Source organism: Electrona antarctica, assembly GCF_951216825.1.
Source record: "Electrona antarctica genome assembly, chromosome: 14".
Lineage (NCBI taxonomy): Eukaryota > Metazoa > Chordata > Actinopteri > Myctophiformes > Myctophidae > Electrona > Electrona antarctica.
This window is the reverse complement of record NC_136795.1, coordinates 417160-431418: the sequence shown is the minus strand read 5'-3', so window position 1 is coordinate 431418 and position 14259 is coordinate 417160. Positions and strand designations below refer to the sequence as shown.

General features: G+C 49.2%; 1 protein-coding gene across 1 annotated transcript in view; it reads right to left on the bottom strand.

Moving 5' to 3' along the window:
* lmtk2 (lemur tyrosine kinase 2) overlaps nucleotides 1-14259 on the bottom strand; it is a 131173-nt gene that overhangs the window by 89121 nt on the left and 27793 nt on the right. The window contains exon 2 of the mRNA XM_079519956.1: nucleotides 1967-2106. Within this exon, the coding sequence (XP_079376082.1) occupies nucleotides 1967-2106 (140 nt within the window). The remainder of the gene's footprint in view (nucleotides 1-1966; nucleotides 2107-14259) is intronic.

The following is a 14259-nucleotide window of genomic DNA, read 5'->3' as shown; positions in this document are numbered from 1 at the left end:
CTCCCCCCACCACCTCCTCCTCCCCCCACCACCACCTCCTCCTCCCCCCACCACCTCCTCCTCCCCCCCCCCACCACCTCCTCCTCCCCCCACCACCTCCTCCCCCCACCACCACCAACACCAACACCACCATGCCGAGTCAGTCTGCCCTCCTCACCTCCTTCTGCGTAGCTTAGTAAGTTAGTTAGTCTACTGTAGCTGTATATATGGCAGATGTTCTGTCTGAAGCAGTCAAAGCCAAGCAGAATGTTACAATACTAATTCTCTGTCTATCTATCTATCTATCTTATGAGCAACATAACAAATGAATTGATTATATCTACCAAACTATCTGCATATAAAATGAATACTTCTATCAGCATCAAATCAAATTGATTATATAGATGATATAAAAACAGAACATAAAAACAATATTGTGATAAATATAGTTAGCGTGATAATGGCTGAGAAGATAGTGATATATTTTGCCATATCGCCCACCCCTACCTCATATCACTGTATTAATTAAAAGCACACCATTTGATAACTTTTCACCATGCCACTAAAATTATAATTTTTTTCAACGTGCTACCTGGAAAAATGCTAATCGTCGAGCCCTGGTTCAGAATACTTCCAACTACTTCAAACTGTCATTCATTGCAGCAGACAGACTTCACATTTAACGGGCCAACAGGGCCTTGTAACATGCCGACATTTTGTGCGCATGCTCAGAGCAAATCCGTGCAATGACTCTCCATACCGGCAGGTGAGGTGCCCAGCCTGGAAAAAACGCAGCGTCTTGACCAAAACAAAACAAACAAACAACAACAACAGACAACACACTGTCGTGTCACTGGCATATGCTACGCTACCTCCATATGTATTTATATACATCTCATCTACACTCTTTGTTTGCCACGCTAGGTGGCAGCAGAGTGTAGGAAACCCTGCCAGCGGGATTCTTAATGTTTTGCTCATGTTCATTTCCTGTTTCCCAGCCTGGAGAACCACCACTGTGAGGAATGGATGGGCTATCATTAGCATTAGAACCACCACTGTGAGGAATGGATGGGCTATCATTAGCATTAGCATTAGCATTAGCTCACGCTGTTTATCGTCCGCCAGAAACGTTAACATGTCGGGAGCGATGCGATGCGGTACAAAATCACAAATGACATCCGAACCTTGGATGGATGCCGATCACCAGGACAGCACTCGTATTTTTACAGTTATAACCAAGGCTTTGAAAATCCCACTTTGAACGGAGGTCTATGGGGCCGCGTGCAAAGATCCTAGTGCTGGGGGTGACGGCCTAGCAACCGGACCAATGTTAAAAGCTGATTTTTGGCTCAACCGCTTCATGTCTGGTGTAAAGGAGGGGGGTACGGATATATATGGAGTTGGCATATAACGCCCCATAGGCGGGGGGTACGGATATACCGTAGTGTTGGCATATAACGTCCCATAGACGGGGGGTACGGATATATACGGAGTTGGCATATAACGTCCCATAGGCGGGGGGTAGGGATATATACAGAGTTGGCATATAACGTCCCATAGGCGGGGGGGTAGGGATATATACGGAGTTGGCATATAACGTCCCATAGGCGGGGGGTACGGACATATACAGAGTTGGCATATAGCGTCCCATAGGTGGGGGGTACGGATATATCCGGAGATGCCAACAAAAAGAGTTAAAGATATTTATGCCATCGAGATCATGTCTCTCCTCTGAGAGAAGTGAAGCAGACGGCGGCGAACAACATTCTAATGAGGCCAGTTCTCCAGCTAGTTTAGCCTTTTAGCCACGATTAATGAATATGTTATGGTTTGCTTCCTCTCTTCCAGACCTCTTATCTGTGAAGCAAGCTTTGAGGGTCTCATTCATCGGAAATATGTTCAATAAACATTTCATGAACACTTTTCACTGAAGGTTGGGTGCCAAGCAACAACACCCCTCCTTCCAGACAGACAGACAGGGTCTCACCTTGAAGTTGATCTCTCGCTCCTTGCAGCAGGTCACACAGTTGACCAGCAGCACCACCAGAGACACCAGCGACGTCAGAGACACCAGCAGAGACAGGGACACGTAGGTCGAGTCCCCTCCTCCTCCTCCTCCTGCCTCTCCTGAAAGGACAGCGATCCATGATGGCATTGGTCAGAAAATATACTAGTGCTGAGCTACTGGTCAGTCACACATGCTTTATAAAGTATCTTCCAGAGCAGTGGTTCTCAAACGTTTGAGGGGCGCTATCCCCTCCAACGTTTGAGGGGCGCTATCCCCTCCAACGTTTGAGGGGCGCTATCCCCTCCAACGTTTGAGGGGCGCTATCCCCTCCAACGTTTGAGGGCCGCTATCCCCTCCAACGTTTGAGGGCCGCTATCCCCTCCAACGTTTGAGGGGCGCTATCCCCTCCAACGTTTGAGGGGCGCTATCCCCTCCAACGTTTGAGGGGCGCTATCCCCTCCAACGTTTGAGGGGCGCTATCCCCTCCAACGTTTGAGGGGCGCTATCCCCTCCAACGTTTGAGGGGCGCTATCCCCTCCAACGTTTGAGGGGCGCTATCCCCTCCAACGTTTGAGGGGCGCTATCCCCTCCAACGTTTGAGGGGCGCTATCCCCTCCAACGTTTGAGGGGCGCTATCCCCTCCAACGTTTGAGGGGCGCTATCCCCTCCAACGTCTGGCTTCAGACATGACGTCATGTAGCTATTCAAGACGTTTGTCGTATTCATGTTCCCCCAAAAATCTTGGACACTCAGTCTAAACTATGGACAATTAAAATCCCACCCGTGTGAAGTGTGGGGTGCTCTTGTCATTGTACAAATGTACGTCATATTTGGCGGACATTTGACCTAAATTCTCCTTTTATTGTCAATGGCAAAATATGAGACGTGTGGAGACAAAAGCTGTATACAGGCCCCCAGCCAAGTCTATGATTGGACATTTAAAGGTGTAGTGAAAAATACGTTTTTCACACTTTTAGACCATATCCGTGGTCATCATATGGTCATACCTAACAATGGATGCCAAAAAAATGGGAGAATTCTCATTTTTGTGTGTTTTTATATCAAAGTCCATAAAAATATATTTTGTATTACTTCCTGAAAACGAAAACGTGCTGCGTGATGACGTGTCGAGGCCAACATCGATAAAAGCCAATAAAAATGAAGCTCACCAGTTTAATTCCCCATATCTCCGCATCCGTCCAGCACAGGCTGCACAGCTGCTACTGATTACAGAAATCTTCCGTTTGTATTCCCATTCAAGATAACATCCAGAGAGTGTATTACTCGGTTTCAACTTAATCATCACGCTAAAAATGTATCTGAAAACATTATAGGGTAGAAATAAGCCACATTAAGAGTAAACTGGTAAAGCTGGCCGACTATCAGATTTGTAAACAAACATCCACAGATTCCACACGCTGTCCTGCGTAGCATAGCTACCCGTCCCTAGCTACCGTCCCATCCCCTGAAGGGATGCGACGCTCTGATTGGTTCAGAAACTTCATAGCGGTGTTTCAACTTGAGACCGTCTGAAACTTCAAAATAAAATGTCCACCATTTCCGTTTCACTACACAAAATAACAGGTCCTCAACTCGCGACTCATGTCATGTACAGGACTTAAAGCAAAAAACAAACAAAAAGAATCAAAAAGACTGAAAATGATTTGTTTTGCAAATCTGCACTGATCTCATAATGACCCCTATGAAATCTGCACTGATCTCATAATGACCCCTATGAAATCTGCACTGATCTCATAATGACCCCTATGAAATCTGCACTGATCTCATAATGACCCCTATGAAATCTGCACTGATCTCATAATGACCCGTATGAAATCTGCACTGATCTCATAATGACCCCTATGAAATCCTCACTGATCTCATAATGACCGCTATGAAATCTGCACTGATCTCATAATGACCGCTATGAAATCTGCACTGATCTCATAAAGACCCCTATGAAATCCTCACTGATCTCATAATGACCCGTATGAAATCTGCACTGATCTCATAATGACCCCTATGAAATCTGCACTGATCTCATAATGACCCGTATGAAATCCTCACTGATCTCATAATGACCCGTATGAAATCACTGATCTCATAATGACCCGTATGAAATCACTGATCTCATAATGACCCGTATGAAATCACTGATCTCATAATGACCCGTATGAAATCACTGATCTCATAATGACCCGTATGAAATCACTGATCTCATAATGACCTCTATGAAATCTGCACTGATCTCATAATGACCCCTATGAAATCTGCACTGATCTCATAATGACCCCTATGAAATCTGCACTGATCTCATAATGACCCCTATGAAATCTGCACTGATCTCATAATGACCCCTATGAAATCTGCACTGATCTCATAATGACCCCTATGAAATCTGCACTGATCTCATAATGACCCCTATGAAATCTGCACTGATCTCATAATGACCCGTATGAAATCTGCACTGATCTCATAATGACCCCTATGAAATCCTCACTGATCTCATAATGACCCGTATGAAATCTGCACTGATCTCATAATGACCCCTATGAAATCTGCACTGATCTCATAATGACCCCTATGAAATCCTCACTGATCTCATAATGACCCGTATGAAATCTGCACTGATCTCATAATGACCCGTATGAAATCTGCACTGATCTCATAATGACCCCTATGAAATCTGCACTGATCTCATAATGACCCCTATGAAATCTGCACTGATCTCATAATGACCCGTATGAAATCACTGATCTCATAATGACCCGTATGAAATCACTGATCTCATAATGACCCGTATGAAATCACTGATCTCATAATGACCCGTATGAAATCACTGATCTCATAATGACCCGTATGAAATCTGCACTGATCTCATAATGACCCGTATGAAATCTGCACTGATCTCATAATGACCCCTATGAAATCTGCACTGATCTCATAATGGCCCGTATGAAATCTGCCCTGATCTCATAATGACCCGTATGAAATCACTGATCTCATAATGACCCGTATGAAATCACTGATCTCATAATGACCCCTATGAAATCACTGATCTCATAATGACCCCAATGAAATCACTGATCTCATAATGACCCGTATGAAATCTGCACTGATCTCATAATGACCCGTATGAAATCTGCACTGATCTCATAATGACCCCTATGAAATCACTGATCTCATAATGACCCGTATGAAATCTGCACTGATCTCATAATGACCCCTATGAAATCACTGATCTCATAATGACCCGTATGAAATCTGCACTGATCTCATAATGACCCCTATGAAATCACTGATCTCATAATGACCCGTATGAAATCTGCACTGATCTCATAATGAAATCCTCAGGGCTGAGAACTTTAAGCCCTGCATGGACTTTTTAAGGTTTGCTTTAAGCAGTGACATCACGTAGCAGCCTCAGTGGGCGCCCCTCAATTCACACCAGTGTGGTTTATTTTTGAGGGGTGCTAGCCCCTCGAAATTTTATTTAATTTTTGTCTCACGTCACCCCTATATAAATATTGTTTTCATCCCAGTCGTGTCAACAGCAGTAGCAGCAGTCTCTGGTTACCACTGACAAAAGCATTGTTTGATAGTGATACAGAGGACTGGTGTAGCTGTGTGTGTATCACTATCCCTCTACTGAAGATACACACTTCACTGATCACTGATAGTGATACAGAGGACTGGTGTAGCTGTGTGTGTATCACTATCCCTCTACTGAAGATACACACTTCACTGATCACTGATAGTGATACAGAGGACTGGTGTAGCTGTGTGTGTATCACTATCCCTCTACTGAAGATACACACTTCACTGATCACTGATAGTGATACAGAGGACTGGTGTAGCTGTGTGTGTATCACTATCCCTCTACTGAAGATACACACTTCACTGATCACTGATAGTGATACAGAGGACTGGTGTAGTTGTGTGTGTATCACTATCCCTCTACTGAAGATACACACTTCACTGATCACTGATAGTGATACAGAGGACTGGTGTAGTTGTGTGTGTATCACTATCCCTCTACTGAAGATACACACTTCACTGATCACTGATAGTGATACAGAGGACTGGTGTAGTTGTGTGTGTATCACTATCCCTCTACTGAAGATACACACTTCACTGATCACTGATAGTGATACAGAGGACTGGTGTAGTTGTGTGTGTATCACTATCCCTCTACTGAAGATACACACTTCACTGTCCGTCGGTAGTTGGTCCCACTCTTTGCAGTCCCTGCCTGTCTCACCACTCTTTGCAGTCCCTGCCTGTCTCACCACTCTTAGCAGTCCCTGCCTGTCTCACCACTCTTTGCAGTCCCTGCCTGTCTCACCACTCTTTGCAGTCCCTGCCTGTCTCACCACTCTTTGCAGTCCCTGCCTCTCTCACCACTCTTTGCAGTCCCTGCCTGTCTCACCACTCTTTGCAGTCCCTGCCTGTCTCACCACTCTTTGCAGTCGCTGCCTGTCTCACCACTCTTTGCAGTCCCTGCCTGTCTCACCACTCTTTGCAGTCCCTGCCTCTCTCACCACTCTTTGCAGTCCCTGCCTGTCTCACCACTCTTAGCAGTCCCTGCCTGTCTCACCACTCTTTGCAGTCCCTGCCTCTCTCACCACTCTTAGCAGTCCCTGCCTGTCTCACCACTCTTTGTAGTCCCTGCCTGTCTCACCACTCTTTGCAGTCCCTGCCTGTCTCACCACTCTCTGCAGTGACATGTGACAGGTCACCTCAGAAGGCTAGTGACAGGTGCGCAGGGCAACAGAGAATACGTTAAAAAGGGTATCTTTGAAAAACAAAGAAAAGGACATGCACACTGTCAGACACAAAATGTTGCTCTTTATTAGGTCGACAGAGAGAGACAGAGACAGAGAGAGTGAGTAATAGAGACAGAGAGAGAGAGAGACTCAGACATAGACAGAGAGATACAGAGAGACAGAGAGAGAGTAATAGAGACAGAGATAGACAGAGAGAGATAGACAGAGAGATAGAGAGAGACAGAGACAGAGAGAGAGATACAGAGACAGAGAGAGAGAGAGATACAGAGACAGACAGAGATACAGAGAGACAGACAGAGAGATAGAGAGAGACAGAGAGAGAGATACAGAGAGATAGAGAGAGAGATAGAGAGACAGAGAGACAGACAGAGAGATAGAGAGAGACAGAGACAGACAGAGATACAGAGAGATAGAGAGAGACAGAGACAGAGATAGAGAGACAGAGATATAGAGAGAGAGAGACAGACAGAGAGACAGAGAGAGCCAGAGAGATAAAGATAGACAGAGAGAGAGATACAGAGATACAGAGAGATAGTCAGATAGTCAGAGAGAGACAGAGAGTCAGCAGGGTGTTGCTCCCCCACCAGCGTTGATCCGTTCAGCCACATCACAACACATCAGGTACAGCCTGTCAGCCTGAGAGAAGAACCTCCTCCTGCTGCTTCACCTTCTGTCTGTCTCTCACACACACACACACACACACACACACACACACACACACACACACACACACACACACACACACACACACACACACACACACACACACACACACACACACACACACACACACACACACACACACACACACACACACACACACACACACACACACACACACACACACACACACACACACACACACACACACACACACACACACACACACACACACAGAGAGAGCGCGCAGGTGCTGCTGAATAAATGCGTGCGTGCGTAGCAGGGACCTACTTCCAGCTGGACTCGCATCACAGACACAGCGGTCCGGGACGGGCCGGGCGGCACAGGAGAGAGAGAGAGAGCATCTCTCCATCTTCACAACTGAGCGCCGCACGCACGCACGCACGCACGCACGCACGCACACACGCACACACGCACACAGGCATCCGCTTGCGAAGGACTACAGCAGGCTTGGTTTTAGGAGCTAGAGAGTGTTTGGCCTCACAGAGCCTTACTTACTCACCACCATCAGAGAGTGTTTGGCCTCACAGAGCCTTACTTACTCACCACCAGGTTAGAGTGTTTGGCCTCACAGAGCCTTACTTACTCACCACCAGGTTTTAATGAACCCCATCCATGCATTGATGCTCCTTTAGGCCCATTTAGGCCCGACGTCGAAATTTAAAAAATGTCTTCTAAATCATGACAGTTTTCTGAAATACCTCATGTTTCTATATCAGTGATGCTCAATATTTCATGTCAAGGACCCCCAAAAATGATATGTAATCGGCCGCCGACCCCCATCTGAAAATACGTTGTTCCCCTGTTGGACCCCCCAGAAGCAAAGATTTGAGTTAAATTAAAAACGTTCGCCCTGAAAGAATATATTCAAAGATTTGTGCCACATTTTCACGTTGTTTTCAAAAATAGCTAAAGTACAACATAATGCTTTAAAAAAACCAAAAGGGGTTCCCGCCCAAAATGGGTTAAAGGCGTAGCGAAATGGTGCATTTATAGCGCTTTTATCCAAAGTGCTATGCATAGATTGTGCATTACATTCACCCACTCACACACCGATGGCGGAGGAAACCATGCAAGGCTAACAACCTGCACATGGAGGGTTCAGAGCCTTGCTCAAGGACACTTGGACAGTAACTCTGGGGGAGCCCACAGGGATGGAACTGGGTGGGCCCACAGGGATGGAACTGGGTGGGCCCACAGGGATGGAACTGGGTGGGCCCACAGGGATGGAACTGGGTGGGCCCACAGGGATGGAACTGCGTGGGCCCACAGGGATGGAACTGGGTGGGCCGCTCAGACCGGCCACTCCACCCCCTGAGCCACTCCTCTACCCGGCCACTCCACCCCCTGAGCCACTCCACCCCCTGAGCCACTCCACCCCCTGAGCCACTCCTCTAACCGGCCACTCCACCCCCTGAGCCACTCCTCTACCCGGCCACTCCACCCCCTGAGCCACTCCTCTAACCGGCCACTCCACCCCCTGAGCCACTCCTCTACCCGGCCACTCCACCCCCTGAGCCACTCCTCTAACCGGCCACTCCACCCCCTGAGCCGCTCAGACCGGCCACTCCACCCCCTGAGCCACTCAGACCGGCCACTCCACCCCCTGAGCCACTCCTCTACCCGGCCACTCCACCCCCTGAGCCGCTCAGACCGGCCACTCCACCCCCTGAGCCACTCAGACCGGCCACTCCACCCCCTGAGCCACTCAGACCGGCCACTCCACCCCCTGAGCCACTCAGACCGGCCACTCCACCCCCTGAGCCGCTCAGACCGGCCACTCCACCCCCTGAGCCGCTCAGACCGGCCACTCCACCCCCTGAGCCGCTCAGACCGGCCACTCCACCCCCTGAGCCGCTCAGACCGGCCACTCCACCCCCTGAGCCGCTCAGACCGGCCACTCCACCCCCTGAGCCGCTCAGACCGGCCACTCCACCCCCTGAGCCGCTCAGACCGGCCACTCCACCCCCTGAGCCACTCCTGCTCCATCAGGCCGCTCAGACCGGCCACTCCACCCCCTGAGCCGCTCAGACCGGCCACTCCACCCCCTGAGCCACTCCTCTAACCGGCCACTCCACCCCCTGAGCCACTCCTCTACCCGGCCACTCCACCCCCTGAGCCACTCCGCTACCCGGCCACTCCACCCCCTGAGCCACTCCTCTAACCGGCCACTCCACCCCCTGAGCCACTCCTCTAACCGGCCACTCCACCCCCTGAGCCACTCCTCTAACCGGCCACTCCACCCCCTGAGCCACTCCTCTACCCGGCCACTCCACCCCCTGAGCCACTCCTCTAACCGGCCATTCCACCCCCTGAGCCACTCCTCTACCCGGCCACTCCACCCCCTGAGCCACTCCACCCCCTGAGCCACTCCACCCCCTGAGCCACTCCTCTAACCGGCCACTCCACCCCCTGAGCCACTCCTCTAACCGGCCACTCCACCCCCTGAGCCACTCCACCCCCTGAGCCACTCCTCTAACCGGCCACTCCACCCCCTGAGCCACTCCTCTAACCGGCCACTCCACCCCCTGAGCCACTCCTCTACCCGGCCACTCCACCCCCTGAGCCACTCCTCTACCCGGCCACTCCACCCCCTGAGCCACTCCTCTAACCGGCCACTCCACCCCCTGAGCCACTCCTCTACCCGGCCACTCCACCCCCTGAGCCACTCCTCTAACCGGCCACTCCACCCCCTGAGCCACTCCTCTACCCGGCCACTCCACCCCCTGAGCCACTCCTCTAACCGGCCACTCCACCCCCTGAGCCACTCCTGCCCCAGATTGTTGTTTTTCGACATGCCCCATTGGTGTGCATTCAGTCGGGCATGAAATGTTTGAAAACCACTGGAATGAGCCACGGGCCAACACAGAGGGGCAGGCAAACAGATAATGGCTGCAGTCTCTGCCAGATAACCCATTTTGACCTGAGATCAGATTCTAAAAATGTCTTCTACATCCTGACAGTTTTCTGAAAAAAAGCTATGTTTCTATGTCAGTCGTTCTTCGATTTTTAGAAAAATAGCAGACCTACAAGCTCGTAGCGCGCCACAGAGTGGCGCGCTACGAGCTTGTAGGCCTGCTATTTTTCAATAGCTAAAAGCATAACATAATGCTAACACCAAAAGGGGTTCCCGCCCCAAAATGGGATAACACACATAAAAACAAATAGGGGTTTGGGGGGCAGAGCATTCACACATCGTGCCCCCCTGTCTCTGGAACGCTGTCCCTCAAGCGGTCAGAGATGCCAACTCTCTGGACATTTATAAATCTAGGCTAAACCCCCATGGTTTCTCTCTGCACTACGGTTACCCCTCTTAGTTGTATTGAAACCATTGTTATGTTCACTGTGTGATTTTAAAATACTGTGCTGTCATTTTTCTTTCTGATGATGATTTATAGCTTATGCACATTTTAATATGTTTTCTTATTGCTATGTTTTTGATATGACTTTGATGTATTATTGTTGTAAAAGTGCACAGAGACCCCATCGGGGTGATTTTCTACTATAAATAGAAATAAAACCAAACAGATGTATGGTCTCCCAGATAGAGTCACACATCCATGTTGACGGGCAGTGCTTTCCAACGCTCACCATCTGTCCGTGTGTTGGCTTTAGCCCTGCCAGGTCAGGAGGAAACACCACTTCACCACTACTTACACACGTGCCTGCCTGCCTGCCTGCCTGCCCTGCCTGCCTGCCTGCCTGCCTGCCTGCCTGCCGGCCTGCCTGCCTGCCCTGCCTGCCTGCCTGCCTGCCTGCCTGCCTGCCTGCCCTGCCTGCCTGCCTGCCTGCCTGCCTGCCCGTCTGCCTGCCTGCCTGCATGCCTGCGTGCGTGCTTTTATGAATGCCGATTCTATTTATTTTTTGTGAATGACTATTTTAATACAAGAATCCCAGAGTTTAGTGTGGATATCGATGCATGGCAGTGTTCGAAGATCGATGTTGAGACCTAGTGAGGACCTAGTGGACACCTTTTCATGATTGGCTGCCTCTAGCGCCTCTAAGCCAATGGGAGATAGGACCCATAGTCTGAACGCAGGAACGTGAAGCTGTGTCCTCTCAGCCAATGGGAGATAAAAACCCATAGTCTGAATGCAGGAACGTGAAGCTGTGTCCTCTCAGCCAATGGGAGATAAAAACCCATAGTCTGAACGCAGGAACGTGAAGCCGTGTCCTCTCAGCCAATGGGAGATAAAACCTATAGTCTAAACACTGCAACGTGAAGCCGTGTCCTCTCAGCCAATGGGAGATAAAAACCTATAGTCTGAACGCAGGAACGTGAAGCAGTGTCCTCTCAGCCAATGGGAGATAAAACCTATAGTCTAAACACTGCAATGTGAAGCCGTGTCCTCTCAGCCAATGGGAGATAAAACCTATAGTCTAAACACTGCAACGTGAAGCCATGTCCTCTCAGCCAATGGGAGATAAAACCTATAGTCTAAACACTGCAACGTGAAGCCGTGTCCTCTCAGCCAATGGGAGATAAAAAAAGTGAGCTTGCTGCGCCTGGCAGTTATGACACGAGTCATTCTTGTTTTGGTTTTTTCTAGGGATGTCATGTTTCCACATGCCTAGCGTTGGGAACCGGAGGAACCTGATCCAACAGAGGAACCAGGAATCACTTCCATGATCACATTTGGAACTGGTTATTTTATCACACCGTCAGAGCTGGTTATGTGGACTTGTTATGTGCCAGTAACCTGACTCCGCCAGATGGGGCAGCAGAGAGTACACTGGGTTCCCCCCCTCCTGCTCCCATCTGGGAACTCTCCAGCAGACTTGATGCCCGGCCACAAAACGGCCTGGCCAATCAGCGGCAGCTAGAGGCGGGATCAAGGCATACACAGTGCTGCCTTGATCCCGCCTCTAGCCGTTTTGTGGCCGTGCATCAAGTCTGCCTGAGAGTTCCCAGATGGGAGCAGGAGGGGGGAACCCAGTGTACTCTCTGCTGCCCCATCTGGCGGAGTCAGGTTAATGTGCCAGTGGTTCTCTCTCAAACCATTTAACCCATTTTGACCTGGGAACGATTCTACAAATGTCTTCTAAATCATGACAGTTTTCTGAAAAACCCTATGTTTCTATGTCATTTGTTCTCAAAGATTTTCATGTCAAGGACCCCCAAAAATATATGTATTTGGCCGCCGACCCCCATCTGTAAATATGTTGTTTCAGGGACCTCCCACAGAAGCAAAGATTTGAGTTAAAAACGTTCGCTCTGAAAGAATATATTCAAACATTTGGGCCACATTTTCACGATTTTTCAAAAATAGCAGACCTACAAGCTCGTAGCGCGGCACTCGGTGCCGCGCTATGAGCTTGTAGATCTGCTATTTTTCAACAGCTAAAGTACAACATGATGCTTAAAACACCAAAAGGGGTTCCCGTCCAAAATAGGTTAATTTCAAGGACCACCATCACTGTGATAGAGGGACTCCAAATGGACCCCTACAGATCAGTAACTCTGATAGAGGGACTCCAAATGGACCCCTACAGATCAGTAACTCTGATAGAGGGACTCCAAATGGACCTACAGATCAGTAACTCTGATAGAGGGGCTCCAAATGGACCCCTACAGATCAGTAACTCTGATAGAGGGGCTCCAAATGGACCCCTACAGATCAGTAACTCTGATAGAGGGGCTCCAAATGGACCCCTACAGATCAGTAACTCTGATAGAGGGGCTCCAAATGGACCTACAGATCAGTAACTCTGATAGAGGGACTCCAAATGGACCTACAGATCAGTAACTCTGAGAGAGGGACTCCAAATGGACCTACAGATCAGTAACTCTGAGAGAGGGGCTCCAAATGGACCTACAGATCAGTAACTCTGATAGAGGGGCTCCAAATGGACCCCTACAGATCAGTAACTCTGATAGAGGGGCTCCAAATGGACCTACAGATCAGTAACTCTGATAGAGGGGCTCCAAATGGACCCCTACAGATCAGTAACTCTGAGAGAGGGGCTCCAAATGGACCTACAGATCAGTAACTCTGATAGAGGGACTCCAAATGGACCTACAGATCAGTAACTCTGATAGAGGGACTCCAAATGGACCTACAGATCAGTAACTCTGATAGAGGGACTCCAAATGGACCTACAGATCAGTAACTCTGAGAGAGGGACTCCAAATGGACCTACAGATCAGTAACTCTGAGAGAGGGGCTCCAAATGGACCCCTACAGATCAGTAACTCTGATAGAGGGACTCCAAATGGACCCCTACAGATCAGTAACTCTGAGAGAGGGGCTCCAAATGGACCTACAGATCAGTAACTCTGATAGAGGGGCTCCAAATGGACCTACAGATCAGTAACTCTGATAGAGGGACTCCAAATGGACCCCTACAGATCAGTAACTCTGAGAGAGGGGCTCCAAATGGACCCCTACAGATCAGTAACTCTGATAGAGGGGCTCCAAATGGACCCCTACAGATCAGTAACTCTGATAGAGGGACTCCAAATGGACCCCTACAGATCAGTAACTCTGTTAGAGGGGCTCCAAATGGACCTACAGATCAGTAACTCTGAGAGAGGGACTCCAAATGGACCCCTACAGATCAGTAACTCTGAGAGAGGGACTCCAAATGGACCCCTACAGATCAGTAACTCTGAGAGAGGGACTCCAAATGGACCCCTACAGATCAGTAACTCTGATAGAGGGGCTCCAAATGGACCTACAGATCAGTAACTCTGATAGAGGGGCTCCAAATGGACCTGACACACAGTCCCCCCTGACACAGTCCCACCTGACACACACAGTCCCACCTGACACAGTCCCACCTGACAAACAGTCCCACCTGACA